The sequence below is a fragment of the Limanda limanda genome, chromosome 7 (assembly GCF_963576545.1).
Source record: "Limanda limanda chromosome 7, fLimLim1.1, whole genome shotgun sequence".
Lineage (NCBI taxonomy): Eukaryota > Metazoa > Chordata > Actinopteri > Pleuronectiformes > Pleuronectidae > Limanda > Limanda limanda.
This window is the reverse complement of record NC_083642.1, coordinates 9,945,109-9,967,579: the sequence shown is the minus strand read 5'-3', so window position 1 is coordinate 9,967,579 and position 22,471 is coordinate 9,945,109. Positions and strand designations below refer to the sequence as shown.

Genomic DNA, 22,471 nt, shown 5'->3' with positions numbered 1-22,471 from the left:
TTTCTGTATATGGAGTTTTGTTCACCTGAGCTCTTTGTGTCCGTCTCTTGTTTCCAGGTAACAAGCTCAACAAGGACCTGAAGCACTACCTGAGCTTGAGGTTTCAAAAGTCTTCGCCCGACCATGAGCTGCAGAAGACCATCCGAGCCAATCTGTACCGCCATGCTGTGCCTTGTGAGTAGAGATGTCACGATAGTCAGAAGCTGGATGCTTGAATTGGGACATCTGGCTCAGGAGTGATGTCCTTAACCGCTCCTGAGCATCATTTCCTTATCTTAGATGCACTGACCCACTTTCATTTGGCTCCTGTCTCATTTTATTTCATCTCCATTTAATCTCATCCTTCTATTTCACTCACTCACAATTATTCTGTTGCATTTTATTTAGCTGTCGTCGTTTGGAAATCCTCACGGTTTCCGAATCTGACAAACGAGAAGAGAAACAAACGCAACGAGCAGTTCACACCAGCACCAATCTCTCAAAGGGCATTTTGTGTTTACCGCCCATTAAAGTCACTCGTGTCAGAGCAACGTTTTCGCAGCTGTCAATGAAATATACAAAAAGTGTGGCTCAGGCCAAGCACCCTGCACCGTGCCAGACTCCACAGCTGGGCTCGGTTACGTCACAAACCGTTGGGTCTACGGTAGGGTGACACAGTCCAGCGCTGCTCTGCTCATTTGCCTACTGTACTCATATCATGTCTGTTGTTTCTTAAAAAAAGAAAAATAATTTTTGCTTGAGTTGTGATGACCACAGAGCTCAAGGCAGAAAGTGTTTCAACAAAACTAGAGAGTGGTTTTTGCTCGCTTCCCCCCTTCCCCGAGGTATTGTTTTGATTACCACACATATGCATAGACATGATTTAATCAGCCAAGGTTGGGATCACATCATTATTCATTTAAAAAGCCACATCCTCCTGTGTGACTGTGTGTTTGTTTCCATGTGTTTGCATCGTAATGCTGCCTGATAAATTGTGGCTTCTGGAAAAGATTGATGTCTGTTATTTTTCCTCGCTCTTGCCTTTTCCACTTTCTGCCTCTCGGTCTCCGGCTGGCTGTCATCCTGCGCTGGACCATGTGACCCGTAAATCCGCCTCTCTTAGCCTCCCCTGGTGCCCTGCCCGGGATTATGATGTCCTGATATATTGAAAATAGATTCCGGCCTGATTATGTGATGAACATGTTGGGCTCTCACAGAGATCACAGGACGATGGGGAGGCCTCCGTGGGCAGAGGATTGACAGTAATGACATTAAAGTTGAATATAGGCTAAATATAAACGCTAAATATGTTTTGCCACTGATGGTATTATAAGGCCGTCAGCGGCTTCACCAGATGATTAAATGGGTTGCAATTTCTTTTTTCGTACTTCTCACAAATTTTTACGATGAGAAACTGGAGACATTCAGTTCCTAAAGCCTCTAAAATGCCCTGAAATGTAGATAATAAAATTTACATGCTGCATTCATTACCTCCTCAGGTCTGTAAAATCTTTAATATAATTAAGGCACAGAATGTTATCACCTATTCCGGACTAAGAAAATACTAAATTAAGTGAAGCAGCCTCTAAAAGTCCTTCACATCAAAGACCCATAACGATATATAACCTGTGATGAAGGGTCACAAGCAGCCATTGCTTTTTCTTAAGGGGTCAGAAGGCCAAATGCCACATAAGGAATGCTGAGTTGACATTATTTAGTGTGACCCTTTGAGCCGTCTTTAACAATAACAAAATAATCTATGATCCAATCTGTTTCTGAAAAGTTTACCATAAAAGGACTGGTGTGAGCTGTTAGATTGGAATTGTGAAGACTTACTTTTGCCTCAAATGAACAAAGACAATATGGATGTTCAGGGAGAAGCTGAAGTTAGGTTTGCCTTCCAGTCGATGACGTGTGAGATCACAGAGAAAAGGAACAATGTGCAGCTTCAGGACTCGTTTCTTTCCGTTGATCTCAACAAAACAAAGTCTCATTATTTTCTGATCTGTGCTCTTTCATTTTGCTTTGCTGCAACTATAGAGAAGTGAGTTCTTCATTGCGATAATGATTTAGACTCTTGTGTAATGCTTTATCTCATCTGCAAGCATGAGAGGGTCTGTCAAGGTAAATTGTATCATTTGATGTACAACTTTTTGACTCTGGAGAAGTGCACGCCACTACACAACGGCAATAACTGCACATGCACACATCCACGTGTATTCCAAAGTAAGAAGCGCCCGTGGTGTGTGCAGCTGTCCATGTGTGCACCTGCAGTGATGACCAGTAATGAGGGAGTTAAGATCAACATCCACATTCTGATTCGCAGTTTTGTACTTTTAGCTGAATGAAAGTTTGCTATTTGTGATTAGCCAAACTCAACGATCACCAATTAAACCGTACCTGTGTCATCCATGGATGTGATTTAGAGACTCCAGTTGTGCGAGTGCAAAAATAATAAGTACAACTAGATGGTTTTTAGAGTTGTTCATGATGCTACTCAACAATAAATTAGGTTTCCTCCATCTGGACCAGCAACGACATTTCAGTGCTGTTTAGACGTCAGTGCAGAATAATGATATAATAATGGAATAACCATTCTAAACAATGAATACTTTGAATTTTAATATTTAGAATTAATTTAGTTTCTAGTAAAAATTTTGACTGTAGGAGATTTACTTGTAATGCAGTATTTTTACAGTTTAATATTGATACCTCCCCTTCGCTTCTGTTTCTTAGCTAACCAACGACACACAGGTGAACACCGAGCTGAGAGTTTCCTCAGTGCTATTCCTGGTGCGTGGTTGAAAAGTGACTCACAGCAGCAATGTGTAGACCACTTGAAACACCTGAGCAGGTCACTGCTGAAATGAGGCATCAGCTGCAGACACGTAACAATGAAATATACTCCGTCAATGTTCCATGTTGCACGTTGTGTGAGGCATGATGGAAGAGTTGTTGTTGAGTTGCAGTCACGTGAGCACATCCGAGCAAGGACAGCTGCCCCAGATGATTCATTAATTTGAAAATGTTCCTCATGTTCTGAATTGCTCAAAATAAAAAAAATCCAGTGTCTCTAGATCTAGCTTCATTAAATGGCAACATAATGGACTCTACCCACTCTGGTTATACAGATGAATCATTCAAAGATGATGCTTGCATTATTAAATATTTTTCTTATTGTCAAGAAATAAAAATACCAAAACTAATTTAATTTATGTTAAATTTTCCATTACAACTTGATCTCTTATGAGCCACAAGCTCACTGATTCCTGATGAGAATGTAAATTATTTGGGTCAAAATTATATAACTTAATTTCCTCTAAAGCTGAATAATTTTTTAACATTTCTCAAGGAAGGAATACAAATTGTTGGGGACTATTTTCAGACATGGATTTGTTACATAAGTGAGTATTTAAAGACGCAAAGTGTGATTCACTTAAAAGTAGTACAACACTCAGTAGACCACAAACCTTCGCCAAAGTCCAGTCAAGCACCAAAATTCACACACCCATGGATAACAGTTTCCCTAAATGTGGCAGATTTCTTTCATCAAGATCCATTAATTACTTCCTATGAAATTGGTGAAAATTTAAAAAAGTGTCATGTCTCCCTTAAAGAGAGTGTGTGTGTGTCGAGGGGGCGGGGGGTTCTTCTCATATCCAATCTTTCCAGCCAGTGTTGTAGAAATCTCTTCATTTATTTTTTGCGTAATCCTGCGAACAAACAAACTAAATATTCCAACATCCAAGTGTGTGGTAATCCGTCCTGATTTTTTTGTGTAATGCTGCTAGCTCACAGAAAAACAGCAAATATACTGATGAACACATAACTTCCTTGGTGGAGGTAATAAGATAAAGTACAAATTTTATGAGGAGTGTACATCAGGCTTTAGATACACAGATAATACATTATAAAGAGTTTTAGTTTAGTTTTGGTCTTTAAAAATGAAATATCTGTGTTTGAGATTTAATAGTAATTTTTCAGTGACGTTGAAAACTTGTTGACTGCGTATTATACCCGATAAGGACTTTTTAAAACGCCCACATGGTGCGTGACACAGTACTGAAATGTTGATATCACCCCCCCCCCCTCCTTTCTCCCTCCCTCTCTTTCTTCCTGCCCCATGCCTCTCTCCCTTTCTTTCTCTCTGACCTACTCTCGTCGCCACCTCCTGTTTATTGTCTCTCGGCCTCTCACACACATGCAAATATTGTCTTGGCATGACAAGGCAGAATGACAAAAGCAGTCAAATAAAAGCCACACTTCTGGGCCCTCTGTTTTCCTTTGTCCGTGCCTCCTCCCCCTCTCCTGAGCACATGTGTTGCTCTCTCTCAACCCTGTGTGTGACTCGAACAGGTGTCTCTCCCTCCACCACAGGCCGAGGTGGGGTTTCTCTCTGGCTCTCTGCTTTTGGACGTGTGTGTGTGTGTGTGTTTATTGGAATAGCACCACCCCCCTCTCCTCCTGTCAAACCCACCCTTCTCCCCTCTACTCCATCGGCCCGCTGCTACAGATGGCCATTGTTATCATGGGGCAGCAAATGTCACAATTGATAGAGAAGTCGCTCTCTCGTGGGATTCATTTCCCTCTCACGTCCACAGCTGCTGCTTGGGGATGAGGGTTATCTCGGCGTCATCCCAGCGTTTGAGCCACAGCGCGAACCAGCCCACCCCACCTGATCTCCCCCTCCCTCCCTCCCTCCCTCCCTCCCTCCCGCCACCTCACTCCCTCTCTTTCTCTCCCTGCTCCCTCTTGCTCTCTCGCTCCTTCTCTCACCATCGTTCTCTCTTCACTTTAAATCCTCCAGTGAGTGTCAGCGTCCCTGTGGCTCAGCGGCGGCGGCTGCCTTCCTGTCTCTCGCTGTCACACTCTAGCTGCTCCCACTGTCTCTCTGCCTCTGCTGCTCTCACCCTCCATCTCCTCCTCTCTCTCTCTCTCTCTCTTTCTCGCTCTCTCTCTCTCTCTCTTGCTCCCTCCCCTCCTCGCTGTCCTTCACTCCCTTGCTTCCTTGTTTTCCACTCCACTGCCGATCTCGGGGAAAATCATTGTTGGAGACAAATTTCTCTGTTTGCCGCTCACACAAAGAAAGGGATTACAGCTTGATTCGCTGGCTCCGGGCTCGCTCTGCATCCAGGCAAGTGGCAGCTCCTTATTTTCTCCTTGTGCCCTCCTTCTCCTCTTTTTTTTTTCCCACTCATCGCCATCCGCCATCCAAAGCCTGTGATGTATGCATGGCAGAGTGTGTGTATGTGTGAATGTGAGTGTGTGTGTGTGTGTGTGTGTATGGATGATGCTGTGTATATAGGCTAAGGGAATCAGGGAAGGTGGGGGTAGGGGTGGGAATTGTGTGAGGGAAATAGAGGGGCAGGCTCACTCGGAGCAGGCACGGCCAACCCAGAGGGACAGATGGCCAGTAGCCGTGGTGCTTTTTCCTCTTTGGTTTTCTAATTCACCCTGCAGGCTTTGTGTAAGGCCCACTAGTACACAGACCCTCTTTTCAAGCAGCAAGTGATGGCTGCTCTCCTGAGCTAGAAAAGGGGGGGGGTATGTGTGTATATATGTGTGTGTGTGTTAGTGTGTGTGTGTGTGTGTGTGTGTGTGTGTGTGTGTGTGTGTGTGTGTGTGTGTGTGTGTGTGTGTGTGTGTGTGTGTGTGTGTGTGTGTGTGTGTGTGTGTGTGTGTGTGTGTGAGAAAAATGGACAATGTATGGGGAAGGAGGAGGAGAGGAAGGAGGAGGAAGAGGAGGAGGAAGAGGAGGAGGAGGGGGTTGCTGTAGAGGCAGAGCAGGTTTTTAAGGGGAGGTTAGGATAGGAGAGAAGAGGACAAGAGATGAGATGAGATGAGGGAGGGGGGGGGGGTCACGAGCCTCAAATGCATGGAGGTCAGGTCCAGATGCTGCTCAAACAAAAGGGTTTCTCGGGGGGGAACGGCAGGGGGAAGCGTGGCACTCGCCATTGTGTGTGTCGCTGCATTGCAGGGTGCTGCCGGGGAGCCTCATGCTAATGACGGCCATTCATTCTTGCAACGGTTGAGTGGGCCTCAGCTTCTGTTTGCCTGCTTTTCACATATGCAAGGTTCATATTTTCTTAATGTGACCAAATATCTGCTGCGCCAACGCACGACTCGCTGTGAAAACGCCGAAGGGTGGGGGGGGAAATGGGACGGCCTCCGAGCTCATTGAGGAAGCTGGTCAAACATGTGTTTATGCATCATAATGATGTATGAAGACAGGTGCAGCCTGGGTGTTTGTTTGTGTGTGCGTGTGTGTGTGTGTGTGTATGTGTGTTTACATGGGCTATGTGTGTGTTGTGAACGTTTGTGTTGTCATATTAATGGCCATATTTGGCACATTTTACAGATACACTAACACTAGGCATCATCTGTTCCCATTGAAACAAATCACATTGCACACACAGGCCAGAAGAACTGCTCATCTTCCTTCATCTTTTACCATCGGTGTGATTAGCAAGTGGGAGGAATCTGGCACCGGAGGCTGAGGTCTCTGACGTCGCTTTTGTTATTGACAATCTCCTCCAGGCCCATTTCAAAGGCATCTTACGGTCCATTATCCAAGAGAAACCGTTGCATTAACACAACCTCTGGTTCTGTATCTGCACCTGCAGAACAGACTGCACCCTCAGCCTGTTCTGACATTCACCAAATCAATGCTGATCGGCCACCACTGTGATCGTGAGCATCCAGTGTAGCTCACAGTAATGCTCTTGCCATTCAAACTACTCGTATACACGGTTCCTCACCCCCGTGTAAGACAGTGGGCCTTTGATCGGGTGAATATTCTGGTAATGAACGATGCAATGACAGGATCACCCCAGAGTCACTCGGCTCAACTTAAAGTGATCAGTCTCTGATTAATGAGCCTCGATCTCGTCCCACAACAGCAGAAACACGATCCATTTTGTCGTGTCTGTACGAGTTGGTGAGATCAGTCCCTTTGCGTTCCTTCGTCCAGACAGCAGCTCTGTTTACAGCCTGATGGAACAAAACCAGAGCTCGGGATTGTCGATGGAAGCAGGTGTGAGCTCTTTTCACCGTTTGCAGTTTGACGATCATATTTAAGGCAGCTAGCTCAGTGTGTCTCGTCTCTGCTGTTGTCGGCGATCATAACCCTGTTTTTGAGGTCAGGGAACTGAACTGTGCTAATTCACTGACTGAACAAAGATTCTCTGTTATGATCATGAAGTCTTTTGAAGACTAATCTGTGTGTGAGAGTCTTGTGATGATTTGGATGTGGCTCAACTGTGGCGGGCCAACGAGCATATATACTGTAGCTCCAGAGTGTGTGTGTCTGTGTGTTTGTGTGTTTGTGTGTGTGTTAGCCTCGATGCCTCCGAGCAGTGAGCGTGATGATGGCAGATTGATATAAAGGCAAATATGCTCCACACAGAAAGTGTAAAAGATTAAAACCTTGGTGTTCATGTGGCTGCGTATATGTTTCCACCATCTTTACTCCTGCCGATAAGCTCTTCTTATCCTGATCATCATTTGTCACCAAGGAAGTTGTGTTTCCTTACTCAGCAGGACTACCGGACGAATTTCCACGAACCTTGACAAAAGAATACTGTATGGAACAGGAAAGAACCCAGAACATTTTGGGGTGGATCCAGGATTTTTATCGTTTACGTTTTCAACAATTTCTCAGGGAGTAATTCATGGATCTAGAGGGAAAAACTCTGACATATTTAGGGGACTAATATCTATGAGAGTGTGCAATTTGGTGCAGCTTGATTGAATTTAAGGAGACTTCTGAGTGCTACACTAGTTCACATTAAAGCAATTCCTGCAGGTTCTTCAACAATTGCTGAAGGAGATTTAAGGTTTTTGCTGTTTGTTTGAATATTTGATTGTCAGGATGACACTGTAAGACTGTAAAGGACGAATGACATGATTGTTTGAACCATTATGTCAATGTAGGTGATCCCTTAAGAAACCTTTTAAGATTTGGGGAATATCTCTTGTTGCTTTCGTGCTGCGAGTTCGATGAGAGTTTCATGTATGTGCAACACATTTGAGGCAGGAGGCAGCAGATTGATCTATTTTAGAATAAAAACTGATTTTCTGAAGACTCATGTTATACCTCAATTATTTTTGGACATGCTTGCAACAAAGCATATTTCTCCAGCTCCCAAAGTTTCCCCTTAAAAACAGAGTTTGTGTGAGTTCATTGAGAGGGTGGCTGAGTCCGGACCATCTGAATCCACACAAAAAGCTGCAGTCCTCTTCCCTCAGGGCAGCTCCTGGGTTTTTGTGGTCAGGTTGCCTGGGTAACGGTCCATGTCCATGCAGGTACAGGCCTGCGCTGCCAGGTACGACCTTTCCTTTGCTCCGCCAGTGGACTCCTAATCTCCTGAGGACCTAATGAAGTCCAGGCTCTCTGATCCAGTCAAAGCATAGTAAACAAATTCAACCTGCGGCCAACTCAACAAACTAATCCCACACCAAGACCGCTAACCATCAACTGTCACACTCAAACCTCTGCACTTGTCTATTTATACCTTTTTACAGAGCATGATGGTGTATCTCCGTCCTATCTTGACTTCTTACCCACATCCTCTTCCCGCTGGCCTCAACGCCCTTAACCCATCATTCACCCCTGAAGACGTTTTCTCAGTCACGAGAGCTGCATGAAGCTTAGTGTTTATCAGGAGAGACCATGTGTTAGGTAATGACAACAGTCTATATTTATGGCTCTGATAGCAGGAGAAGGAAAAGGGAAGAGGAGAAAGACGGAGGGAAAGGAGAGAATGAGTGAGAGAGGGAGGGAGGCAGTGGGCGGGAGTATGCGGGGGCTGTGGGGCTGCAGCCATTGGCCTCAGACAGGAACTGGAGTGTGAATAGCTCACATTGGCTTAGCCACTAAGCTGGGCTGGACCTCTAATTTGCTCTGCTTGTGGAGCTTTGAAGAAAAACGGCAGCTGCCTACTAGCTGCCTGCCTGAATGAGCTCACAAGCCGGGAGGTAGCAGTCACTCACTCACTCACAGACAACTGGATGATCCATGGACGGTTTGGATGGAAGAGGGAGGGCAGAATTCAGCCTGCTGGGATTTATCTTTTTGAATATTTCTGTGGACTAATGTTCGGAGGAGAAAGCAGCAGCAGCAGCAGCGGCGGTGGCGGTATAGAGGTAAATCTGTGACATTTGCTTCATGTCCTGGGAGTGATGCCCCGGCTTCCGGGATTAGATTGGAAGAGATGTGGGCTGGGGAAATAGATGAATACATGCAGAGGCAGATATACAGAGGCAGGTGCCTTTATTATTTGATTTGATTTGAGACTGTGGGAATCAGTGCCTGTGCTGATGTGCTGATATTGATAAGCTGTGATGTGTTGTACCATGTGTGTGTGATGATGGCGGATCCGTGTGTGCACACATATGCATGTTTGTGTGTCTGAGGTGGTGTTTGGTTAGGGGCTGAATCTAAACACTAATCTGTTGACACACTCGCCTGCTGTTAGAGGACATTATTAACAGTGTCTGCCATTGGCTCGTGCTACCTCATCTTCAGCTTCATCTTTTTTTCCTCTTCCCATAATTTTTATCTCTTTAAGCACCCCCCATCCTCATGCACTTGCTCCCTAGCTTCACTCCTTAATATAACGCTCCCCTCTCCTTCCTTCACCTGTCCTCCTCTGTGCTTTCTTGTAGGTGAAAGACAAACAAAACCCCTGCCGTCTTTTTGTTTGATTTTCACAAGATTCCCAGCTTTTCATGCTTCAGATTCTGTATGTGCTTTCCCACAATTCATTTTCAGCCCCCCCGCCCTTACTCCCTCATTCTTCACCCCCCCATATTGAAAGGGGAGAGACTGGGAGGGAGGCGGGGGGAACAGCAGGAGAATAGTGGCTGGGACTCAGCTGTGAGGAGTGTTGTGGCGCGAGCTGAAAGAATGGCCTGTTGTGTTGGGCAGCAGCAGTATTGTGTGTCTGGCCTCTCTCTCCCTCTGTGTCCCTCTCCTCTTTAATGGGTAACTCCATCATCCCTTCATTCAAACAATCACAGCAAGGAACCCGCTTTGCGCATTTAAAAAGATAACATGAAATAGGCCCTTTGATACAGAAAGCTCTCATGAATGCATTTTTTTGTTGCTATAGTTCCAATAAAATTATATAATAAAAAAATGTCATATAACAAATGTAGATTCAAAAACACAATATGGGACTTAGAGAGCATACCACTGCCAACAGTCCCCTTAAATCAATCTTACTGCACCAAACAGATGTGAAATGGTCAAATGTCTCTTCATGTTTAAGAAAGTGATAAAATAATATGTGGATCTGCCCCCTGATCAGGTTCTGCACAAAATGTAACGGCTTCTTCCCTGACCCATGTTGCATCCTTCCACGAAGTTTTGTGTAAAAGCTTCTTGGTGTTTTTGTGAAATGAGGCTAAATAACAAACAAACACAGATAAGAACCTTATATCCTCGAGGCCGGTAATTCATCAATTATTCCGTTTTTTGACAGAATTAATCATTAGTAATTTTTTTAAGCAAAAACATCATGTCTATACCTTTTTCCAGTTCTTCAGATTTAATGATCTTTAATGTTTGATCCAGCCGAAAAACAAATTAAATATTATTATAATAAGAATATGTATATCTTAGTACATTATACTCAGACACTGAGACCAAAGAAGTGCATGTTTTCTTGTATATAACTGTGAGATTTGAGTGTTATGCTGCAGTTATACTCCTCCGGTCGTCTTAGAGCTTGCTCTGTTAAATCACGGGTTTTGACTACTGTTTGCATGAGGGCATGGTTTTGCATGTGTGCGTCATCTTGGGAGGCAAGAGGAGGCATTAAAGGTCTTCGCTGAAGCTTCCCCCAACCCCGGGGCAGTTAATTGAACCTAAAACAGCACGGCGTGCTCCTGGCACACCTCGGCCTCTGATAGGATCTGGAGTGGAGCTGCTATTTGCTTAATCATTAATCTGAGGGCCTCCGCTACATTGATTCTCTCCCCGTTCCCCTTCATAAATCATTATAGGGCAGCAATCCCTTTAATGGGGGGGTTGGAGGAAGTGCTGATTGAACACAGCCACGGCACTCAGGATGTAATACTCACCTTGGTTCTCCAGGTCAGATGATCGGCACCAAAAGAAGCAGGTCAAGCGTCTCTGCAGTATTAGATGTCCAGTCGTGACTGTGAAGATGATGTGAAATCAGTTACAAAGAGCTCAACATCTGTTCCTAAGAAATACATTGTGATATTCTGTATTTGTCCTATTAGCATCTTTTGTTGACACCGTAATGGAAGCAAATGGTCATCCAGCTGTAGGTTGTGGTTGAGACACTCCCATCATCTGACCAGTGTATTAAGGGACTACTTGTGTAGACGAGGCCTTAAAGTGCTGCCTCAATCAATGCTGCTGCGGTAATTGGCTTAGAGGCCCATGAGAGTTCCCTGCTAACTCCCTGTGTGACTGTTTGCTTTCTCTGCCCCTCCTCTCCTCCGTTCGCTCTGAGACGTGTACGTAATTTCTGCTCACGTCACCCCTCAGCCTCTGTTTTCATAACACACACACTTCTCCATCCACAACGAGCTTGTGTTTGTCCTGGAAACACGACGGGGTTCATGCTGCAGCTCCTGCTTTGGATGTTGTGAAGGAGACAGAGTTAGCAAAGTACTAGCCTACTGGTAAGATTAGTTTTTTTTATAAAGGTGACGTTTGATGTGACAAGGAAACCTCAACTATTTTCATTATTTAGAAACTGTTAAAGCCTTGTTTGGAGTTTGTCTCTTAAAAGAGGCCTTTTCTCTGCACAGTTTACATTCCCGCCATCGGGCTAATCTTGTTCTCTGGTCAGTTGGAAGTTGCTTGTTCTCGTGTGACCCCCCCAACCCCAGTCACGCATCACCAGCAGGGGTTAAAAACAGCAGATGTTTGGCTGAAGCGGTGGGTGTGTGTGTGTGTGTGTGTGTCTACGAGTGTGTGTATGTGTGTGTATGTCTGTGTTAGACAATGAGTGGAAGCTCCCCAGACCATCAACAGCAGGAAGGCGATTGAGGGTATCAAATGTCACCAGAGTGCTGTCAGGCCCACTGTCATTGTTAATACACAGAGGAGGATGTTTTTTCACCTGGTGTGGGGGGCTGTATGGGTGTGTGTGGGTGTGTGTAGGTAGGACGGTATTTCTATAGAGTCTATAGAAATGCAGAAAAACTGCTTTTACAGTCATTATATAGTGACATGATCAAAATCATCTTGTGTCTCTGATGACAAAGATGTGAACAGTCAAACGGAGCGTAAGGGCATGCGGGTGTGGAGGGAATGGATGGTGTTCAGGTTGTCTTGGCCTCAGGTGCCAGTGAATCAAAGTGAACCAGAGGTCAGAGCAGGACCTCGGAGAGAGGCAGCGGAGGGTGAGGACAACTATATATAAATATATAAATTTTCACGTGTGCTCCCAGAAAACATACTGAGAGTCAGGTTTAGGAGCTATGAAGTCCGGGTTAGTGTTATTGTTTGTTACAGGAGAATAAGTAAATATATTTGGAGTTTGCTGTTCATACTTGTAAAGCTACTCAAAGGATCAAATGGGAATGCATAAGTAAAAAAAATAATTATGGGGTCACTTTGGCGAGTCAGGGGGTCACTAGTACAGACGGACGGTACTCAGACTTCATCGCAATGCATCTATTCCTTCTGTCCTTCGATTTTCTCAACAAACTCATCCAATTAACTTCGAACTCCTGAACATATAGGGTTTAATTTCATAATGTTATGTAGTTTTATTCTGTTTTTCATTTGCAAACCAAGTCATTTGTGCATTTTAAGGTAGATTTTATGCTATATTGTTTTGGAAACCATATTGATGCATCTAAAATATGTCATATAGTTTTGATGATGCTCTAAATAAAACTGCACGTTGGATCACCGCTTTAGCCTCTACTGACACATTTTGAACAGCCACTACTATTTCATCAAACCACAATTGACAGAATCATACAGGTATATACGGGGACAATGCATATTGATAACATGGCTGAAATATGCTTGAGTTTGCAAGTAATGCTAATGTTAATTTTGTCGTCCCTGGGCAGGAAACAGATGTAAAGCATCACTTTTTAAGAATGAAAGCACAGAAAACACAAACAACAACCACAAGCAGTGGAAATATGCAAATAGAAACAAAGCCCTGCACTATTGGGACAAGAGTGATCACTCCTAACACAAAATCAACATGACAGCACATTCAACAAATAGCATGACAGCAGTCGACAAATCCACAAATCAAGACAAACAAGCAACATGAGAACATCTCTTTCTTCTTGTGTTCACAAGTTTTACACAACCAGGCCGCTGAGAATGAATAGTAGTTTGTGCAGTTTCCCATGTGTTCCTGAGGGGCTCTGACAAAAAAATGCAGATGGGTCAGAAATACTATGTCTTCTAGGAGAACGACAAAATGAAGACACAATCTGTTGGTGTTTGACATGTTGGCAAATCTTAAAAGTTATGATGATACATTCAATCACAATTTCAAGGCAGCCCATCCAGTCTATCTGAGTCAGGACCAAAATGAAGCACCAACCAGCTATCGAGAACAGCTAAAAACAACAATGTAAATATAGCGTCACTTAAAGGTAAGACCCATTCAATGTGATTTCAGATTCCGCAGTACATCACGCTACATGTGGCTCTCTCTCTGTCAGGCTTGAGCCCCTTTTAGACAATACAAACCTTCACTCTGCCACAAGAATGAAATATTTAGTTGGCCTCCACAGATAACAGCTTCCCTCTCGGCCGGCTAGCATCAGACAACCAGAAATGGCTGCAGTGCAATTTCATTTCATGTAAAAAATCTATTTAATCCTATTTTTTACAGTGCACAGTAAAGCAACAGCCAAGTGAAAAAACTTTTATGGGTTTTCCTTGACCTTTGTGCCTATACTCGTTTAAGTGAATGTATGTTAGCTCAGTATTAGTGATGATAAAATGCCAAACGATGTGGAGCGATATAGGGATTTTTGGCTGTGAAAACAGTGGAAGTTGAGCCTTGTGCGTTGTAAAAGATTCAGTAGCCAGATGGCCTTAGAATCTGCTTTTCTCTGTAGCTACATAAAATGGCCTCTGAATGTTATTCCACCAGTATACACTCTCACTCACAGTGTGCAGCAGCATGAGCCTTCAGAAACATAAAAAAGTGCAAACTTTCCTGTGTTGGTTTAAATTTGATAAATGAACTTAAAAATGGTTTCTATTTAGTATTTAATCTGCATGTTTATGCAAGTGGGAATCATTTTAATGGGAAAACTGGATTATAACATAAATACAAATCAATCTAGTAATTACCTTGGTATTTAAGCACCTGCTCCCTGCTCTACACACTGAACTGTCCTGAGATTATCTGGAGGGGTTGTATGGAAGGACATGTCCGAGTCGGTTTCTGTGGCCATTTCCCAGAGTTTTTTGAATGAGAGGATACAGCCGGAGATTTTTCGTAGAATTCACAGCGACTGAGTGGATGTGTGGATGGAGCTTGTACACGAGAGGGAGGTAAAAAGGAAAAAATTAAAATATCTCAGGATGAAAAAGAGGTTCCCCCCCTCACCTGAATGCTCTCGACATTTTGTGTTGTTTTGAACATGTCTGACCACACAATCTCCCGCTTCACGTGTGAAAGCAAAATGCAGAGAATATCTGGACCCAATTGTGCAGACGTTGTGTGTAGTTCATGTTTGCAGAGACAATGGTCATCTCATGTTTTGCTTTTTTCTGTGGAGCATCACTGAGAAATTAATCCTGTGCCATTAGTCTCTTACATCCTCTTTCTGAAATCTTTCCACACTGCCAATCGCAGATTCAGAATCAGCTTTAATGGCCATGTATGCGTATACATACAAGGAATTTGACCCTGTTTTTTCCGTTGCTCTCAATGTACAGATGACAAAAAGTGCAATCATGCAGAGTGCAGAGATGCTAGAATAAATATGGGAAAGATTGTCACAGAAGATAAATATCAGAAAGATTGTCACAGTTCATATCAAGACAACCATGATTCATGCACTGTACGCAGCGCGCCAACAGCAAGGTGATAACGCTCCTCCTCGGAAACACCAAGGTCTGTAATTAATGACTTAGGAGAGGAGGGATGCTCCTGCAGTTTATGATGCGTGTTCTGTAGCAGTGAGTGAGTGGCCCAGTATGAGGAGGAAGGATGTGGGTCATAGCATGCTCTCAAACAGGCCACTTCAGGGACACATGTCCCCTGCTCTGGAGCTTTTTATGAACAGCCAGCGAGGACGGAAACTGGCTTCCACAACCTGCTATTTATAGTCCACATGCTATATATGTGTGTGTGTGTGTTTACACTCTCGCTCTCTCCTTGATCTGCCACTTGGATTGTGAGTGTGTGTCAGTGTTGGTGCTCGTAGAAGCAACCGTGTGTGTGTTTACTGTAAATTTCAAGCCATATACAGATTGTACCTTAATCAAGAGCAGAGTTCAGTGAGGAGAACAACTCTACTCTTACGTTTGTCTCACAACATATTGTAGCTCAGTTTACCCCGTCATTAATGAACAGAACACACACACAGAACAGAGCACTGCAATGTAAATCAACTCTTACTTTGGCACTGATCGCTCCACAGAATGGACATTGAATTTGCTTTTGCATTTTTAATGCAGCAAGCTTTATTTATTTTACTATCAATCAATACATGGATTATTTCTTTGATTTCTGCATCGATCTTTGTAAATTCTATAAAATATTCTTAAATCAGATTATTTTCTCTGGTAATTCAGCAAAAGACAAAATGCTATGTTGTTTTGAGCCGGTCTCTAGCAGCCAGTCCAACTTTGACAGACTAGTCCATTGTCGATGTGTTTGTGCGCCGATTGAAAGACGGAGAGAATGAAAGACTGAAGACGGGGAAAGAAGAGTCCAACGACAAACAACGACATTAGATTTTAAATAGTGAAAAATACAATGAAAAGTGTTTGTTCAATCTGGCCCAGGAAATGTCTGTGTTCACACAGCTAAACGAAGGAGCTGACATGTGTCTCCTCCTCCCAACGTGGTCAAAAGCGTCCTGTGTGCGTTCACACCTGTGCTCTGATTGGATCACCAAAGATGTTCATGCCAGGTCTGAACGGGACCACAGAGACAATGTTGATGATGTGGCGGGGACGAGGACAGACCTGCCCAGACTCCTTTATCCTTTTAGCGATGCTTCGATCAATACCTGCCTCACACACATCTAACTTCATCTCTGTGAGAAAGAGAGTGAGATGCTCCTCACTCGATAACACGATGCCTAGACATGATGAAAGTGGAGATGTGAGAACCAGCACGGAGAGTGTGCTGCACCAAAAGGTAGAGGTGTGTGTGTGTGTGTGTCTCCGTAGTGTGACCGTTGTTTGTCAGATGGCAAAAGTGCCAGGGATTTCACGTGCCCATTAAGTGATTGTTTTTGCCGTTGTCTGTGGGTCATGTGTTTTTTAACGCCCTTGTCCTGTTTCAGTCCCTCCATCTTTCTCCTCTGTGCTGTTTTCCACCATTTGGTAAAGATGCCCGCTGTCACAGCAGCTCTGTACATCCTGCCCTCTCCTCCCTGTGGCTGCAGACTGGCGCTGCCGATGGACCTTGTCGTTAAAGAGAATAACTGATTGAATGAAGATGATGAATTTGGTTTCTGAACTCGCTAAAGTCGCATGGAAACATTCGTGCTGTGGTGGGTCACTTTAGTACCATTCATCAATGTGTCCACCCACTTTATCCTATGGATATTTTCCATGAGCAAGAAGAGAGAAATGGAGAAATGAAACTTCCCTGTGGTGTGAAATGAAGATGAAAGCAGAGGAGGAATTAATGCTGAGACACAGATCGAGCAAAGCAGGAAAACTGAGACACAAAAAAATGGTGGGAGGAACACAAGCTGCTTACAAACTTATGCTGGGCGGACGGTTCGAATTGTATTTATTCATCGCACAATAAAAGTTAAAGGGTAAAAAAAAGGGAGCCGTGGGCGAATAGTGGTTTCTTCTACTACTACTCTTCTTCTCTTTGCCTTAAAGACATATTGTGCCAAATTATTGATGCATTCCAGTTGACTGACTTACAACATTCCAGTCAATACCACCAGTAAGATGGAAAGAAGAGCCAGATCTCTGACAGAAGAGAAATATCTGCTTCGTCATGGTAGCAGCATTTTACCAAACCTACAGTTTACTGTGAAAGTCGAGCTGAATACATGTTTGACAACAGCATGATGACTTAATCACTGATGACATTCTTAAAAGAGCTTGAGCAGGATAGTGTGTTGAGAACTGATACAGGTTACAAAACACACAGCATCAAATTACTCTCAGCGGATCTGTTTATTTAAAGTTGTGAAGATTTGTGCAAAAATCTTCTTCTAAATCGCGGCAGAGGAAGGAGAACATTTGGTTTTCACTAATGGTGGCCTGATTTCCATGTTTCCTGTCACAGGGGCACACATATTTTTTTATATTTTAGCGGTAAACAATCATTTCAGTTGTACAATGGCCATGTTTTATTTGGGACAAGACTACTCTTGTTTCCTCCCTTCATGTGGCCGCAGGGATATAATGACTTGGACGGAGCTTTTCATGCAGTAAACTGCAACTCAAAGATAACAAATAGTTATTTTTATTCATTATTTAGATGCATATGGAGTGTTTTATGGAATATGCTTACTTGTGTTTGAAGTATTAGTTACTTGTTACTACTACTACTAGTTACTAGTTTCTAAACACCAAAAGTGTTTTGTGGATTCCAACACTTCACCCACCCCTCCATCGGCATTGTGGTGAGAAGATAATGAGTGAATTGTCGTATTTGGGTGAACTATCCCTTTAATGTGTGTGTGTGTGAGAGATAGAGAGAGTGGAGCCCCGAGGAACTAAGCTAATAAAGCGGCTTTGTTCTGCTCTGCAATGAAATAAATAAATCGGAGCATGAGAAACACAGAGAAATGTCAAAATATTTTTGGTTGCTTATGAAATAGTTGCGGGCCAGAGCACATCAGCTGAGGAGGCGGTCGTGTGTTCTCACTTGGAGACGTCCACTTGATCGAATCACCTGAGACGGATCTGAGCGAGGCCTCTCTTTCTCTGTCAATAATCTGCATTACCTCATTATAAAGCAACCTAGCGCACTTTTTCTCTGCAGCCAGCCTATCATTTATAATGCGTTAAGCCAGGCTAAAAAAAAAAGACATTTTACACTTTAGGTGAGGACATGACTCTCGGAAAAGGTCAGGTGGGAGAAGGTATTAAACAAAAACTCTGACCTGCACATCACTGCAGTCTGTAAGCTTCGGATCCTTATAAAAAAAGCAGAGTCGTTCACAAAAAGCTTCTTGCTTAATATGTCCATGAGCATTATTGAGAATATAAACTCTTATTGTCTGTACGCTAAATATGACGCTAACCTTAGTTTAGAATTAATTTATGCTAAGCTATTCTAACATGGGAACCTGCTTGCATGGAACACAAAATCCATCTACCAGCAGCTCACTAGTCAACCCATCATATCTTGTGAAGTGTAAAAAAGACCAGTTGTGGTTTTACAGGAATGTATGTGGGGGGGGAAATAAGATTAAAATCAGAGACAAGATAAGATCAAACTTTATTGATCCACACACTGGGAAAAGTCAGTTGTTACAGCGGCAGCAAAGTCAATATGAGGTAGACAAGAGAATAAAATTGTAAAAAAGCAAAAGAATATACAACTTAAAACTTTAAAATAAAAAAAGCAAGTTTCTATATAATAAACATTGTAGAAGTGGTTTGTATGGAAATGTTATTGAGAACAGGATGATTGCACGAGGAGGTAAAAAACAGTTTGTGCATAACTATGAGGAGTTTTTACTTAAAACAAACGAAATTAACTTCACCATTTTAATCAGTGAGCTTAAGCGGTGCTGCTGGGTGACCTCTGTTAGCTTCTGACACAGCCAGGCTAGCTGTTTCCCCTCGTTTCAAGTCTTTGTGCTAAGCTAAGCTGACTGCTAATCGTCTCCAGGCTGTACAGCTTCATATTTAGTGGACACACTTGAGAGTGGAATCGTTCTCCCTGTGTAACTCAGCAGGGAAGCAAATCAATCAGTCGGCTATTCTCTGCTGTTATGTAATAACGTAAGAACAAGGATGATTAATTGATCTTAGTATCAGTAAATGTCATGATAAACAGAGGAGTAAATATTATGTGAGACTGTAAATCTCTTTTCATCATGTTTTACTAAATGTGTAGAAGAAGCTCCATCTTTCATTATCTGTAGTGAGCCATGATAAAAACACATCACGCTCTCTGTCTGTTATTTGCTGTGTTTGTTTTAAGGACAGAACACTTTACATTACTAGATGTGAGTAAGTATGTCTTCTGTGTGTCACCACAAATGGAAATAAGTGCACAGAACGGAATGGTATTACATAAAGGAGAGGTTAGGAATGTAATCCTGTTCAACAGCGCCAATATACTATTTGATGTTCGTTTTTTTTAGCAGTGGCAGGATTTTTTAACTCCACCAAGCAGGATATGTTTTCGTCCCTGTTTATTGGTTTATTTGTTTGTTTGGTTTAAGCAGGATTACACAAAACCTACTGAACAGATATCCATGAAACTTGGTAGAAGCACATGGGCCAAGAAGGAACATACCAAATTTTGGGGAGGATCTGAATCTGGAACTTTTACATTGCAAGAAAGGGCTTTTATCCCCTCATTTCCCAGTGAGTCATGCATTGATCCTAGTATAAAGAATCAGACATATGTCGGGGACCACAATGTTGTTTGGCTTTCTGCGTTTGCATTGATAGAGAGATTAACACATATTTATATTGTCTTGTGTGCTCTTTGTTTTGGTGGTATTCAAAGACATTTCCGAATTTGCTTGTGTTACATTTTTCCCATTCATACAGGCACAGGCTAGTTTCTCACAGTGAAAGAATTAGCCCATTGACGATTGTCAGTGGAAGTTAGTTCATCAGATCCGGGGTCAATGCAGAGTATCACCCAGTCATTGTATCTCCGGACTGGGAAAATAGAGACGAGCCACAGCTGTAGTAAGCCTGGCCTCGCAGTAACTGATGTACACTGAGAGTAGTCAGACTGCTGTGACTCAGGCTGCGTCATATTCAAGAAGAAACTACTCCTAAAACTTAACTGCGTTTTAGGTTGATTTGTAATGACACTGGTCTGGAAAATGACACTTTAGCAACAGTGAAGAGTATTTCATTCTCAAATGGACTTATACTGATAAAAAATGATACTCCATAACATAGGAGATTTTCTGTGGACTAGGGGTAGGTCATATGATAATATGTATACCAGGATTCATTTCTGCTGTCATGTCACCCATTCCCCCTTCCCCATCTATCTTTCTTTAGCAGAAACTAACATTTTCATTTGTTCCACAAGACAGTAACTAAGGCACAGAATAACTGAGGAAGTTGTCTGGGTTGTGGCTGTGGGTGTGGGCATGTGTGTGAGGATTTCCACTGGTGACAGTTGTTGATGTTGTGTTGAAGGTAATAATGCAGCAAACCAATTTCCTTGGAGAAATTAAGTCTCTGACTGTCAGCTATTCCTTCAATATCTCTGGGTGTAATTGTGGACATCGTTATGATCAATAGTCATTTTCCAGTAAGATTCCGCTGGTGTTATAATAACTCATCTTAGCACTGAATGAGTGGGAATCCATTTCTGTGACCTCATCAACATGTCATAATATGGTGAGCGATGACAAACCGTTCGCTTGCAACAAGAGTAATGTCCTCCTGCTCTGAAAATATTCAATCAGCCTTTGAGGTCTTTGCAGGACAAGTCCATATTCTTTGCATGCATCTGTCATCAGATAAAAATCATCACACACAGAAACCTTGCACACTGAGTCTGAAGCTTTTTTTATAATCGTTTTCTTTCAAAATATTCACGGTAGGAGATAAAAGTTTTATCGAGAAATGAGGATGATTTTGTGGTCAGTTCACTTATTGGAAAACATACAATTTTTCATACAACTTTTGTTGTGTGATCAGTACTTACCATCCTCAATTCCAATCTGTTCAGCATTCACCTGCCACAATATATTTCTAAAATTTGAGCCGCCATTTTGGATGAAGATGATTGGTGGCCCTGAGTGCTCAAACAACTCTCTGGAACGCCTTTAACACGTGCAAAATATGCAGCAAATCTGTTCTGAAAACTTAAATAACCATGAAAGTTTGTCTGTGTGTAAACATGATTGACACAACGTGATGTCATGTTAAATTTTACAATTGTGCGTCAAATTTTGAACAATAATATAGAATTTACATTGTGCAATAAATCAAACAGAAGAAAAGAACCAGAAACCCAGATTGTCCAGTAAAAAATGATGCAGTATTATTAATCATAGGGGTTAAAAGATCAAAGTATTTATAGAAATATATACTGAACACTTGATGACGATGTAATGTAAGATGAAAGATTTGAGCTAATGAAGCCGTGTTCAGTCGTCTTTACTCTGTAATACAGCCACACTAGAATTAGTCATCCTATCACTGCCCTTCACTGTGGGGAATAGCCTGGAATAACAACTCCATTCCCTGCTCAGTAGACATCGTCATTAGAGCACACTGAGCCTCAGTAACATCTCCCATCCTGGGACCACCCAGCCCTCTGACTCAAACTTCGCTTTCATCTCATCTCGGTCCACTGAGGTGAATACAAAGCAGCGCTTTTGTTCGGCGTCACTGCTGTACACATTCAGTTAGATGATTTATAATCTTTCTTGCTTCATGTGAGCTACTTGTTTGTTTCTCTCGGTCTGAGCAATACATGCTGTCAAGTAAATTGCCTCTTGCTTATCAATTTATCTGGAGTATCATTTCTAAAATGGCAGAAAGAGCTGCGATAAAGGGAGTCAGTGTTGCAGTCATTGCACTGCAACACTGACTCCCTTATCAGGTGTTTGTGGGCTGGATTGCACCCTGAGGGAAGGAGTGTGAGGTTGCATATTGGAGACGTTCAGGTAAACACTTGAACATGAAATAATCTTGTATCCAACATGAGCTATGTCATCTGTTTGGAATAGAACATGGGGAGGATGTTTAAGTGTTGGAAGAGGGAAAAATTGCATTTCTGCATCAAAAAGACAAAACTTTACAACAACAAAAAACATCCTAGCTTTGTAGACATGCTGGTGGCACAGATCAAGTGATGACAGTGTCTGTTGGTTCGACATTTTACCATCACTTGTTGCTGAATTATCTTCCTATTGAACAATTGACAACAATGAATTGCCTCCACATAGAAAAAGAATGAAGTCTTAATATCCTGGTACGAGTGCCGCCATCTTGTGCTTTTATATACATTTTGACCCAGGGTCTTTGCAGTTAGAACATATGTGATTGATTCAAAAGACTTGACAACTGTTGGTTAAAGTGCATTTCAAATTCGTCCAAACATCTGACTTTCTCTCTCGGGAGGGGTTCATAGCAGAAGCCTCCATGGGTCCAGAGTCAGAC

At 42.7% G+C, this 22,471-nt stretch overlaps 1 protein-coding gene across 8 annotated transcripts in view; it reads left to right on the top strand.

Annotated features, from left to right (window-relative positions):
* LOC133005701 (membrane-associated guanylate kinase, WW and PDZ domain-containing protein 1-like) overlaps positions 1-22,471 on the top strand; it is an 87,907-nt gene that overhangs the window by 27,093 nt on the left and 38,343 nt on the right. For all 8 annotated transcript variants that reach the window (XM_061075469.1, XM_061075468.1, XM_061075467.1 and 5 more), the window contains exon 2: positions 58-174. In XM_061075469.1, coding sequence (XP_060931452.1) covers positions 58-174 — 117 coding nt within the window. The remainder of the gene's footprint in view (positions 1-57; positions 175-22,471) is intronic.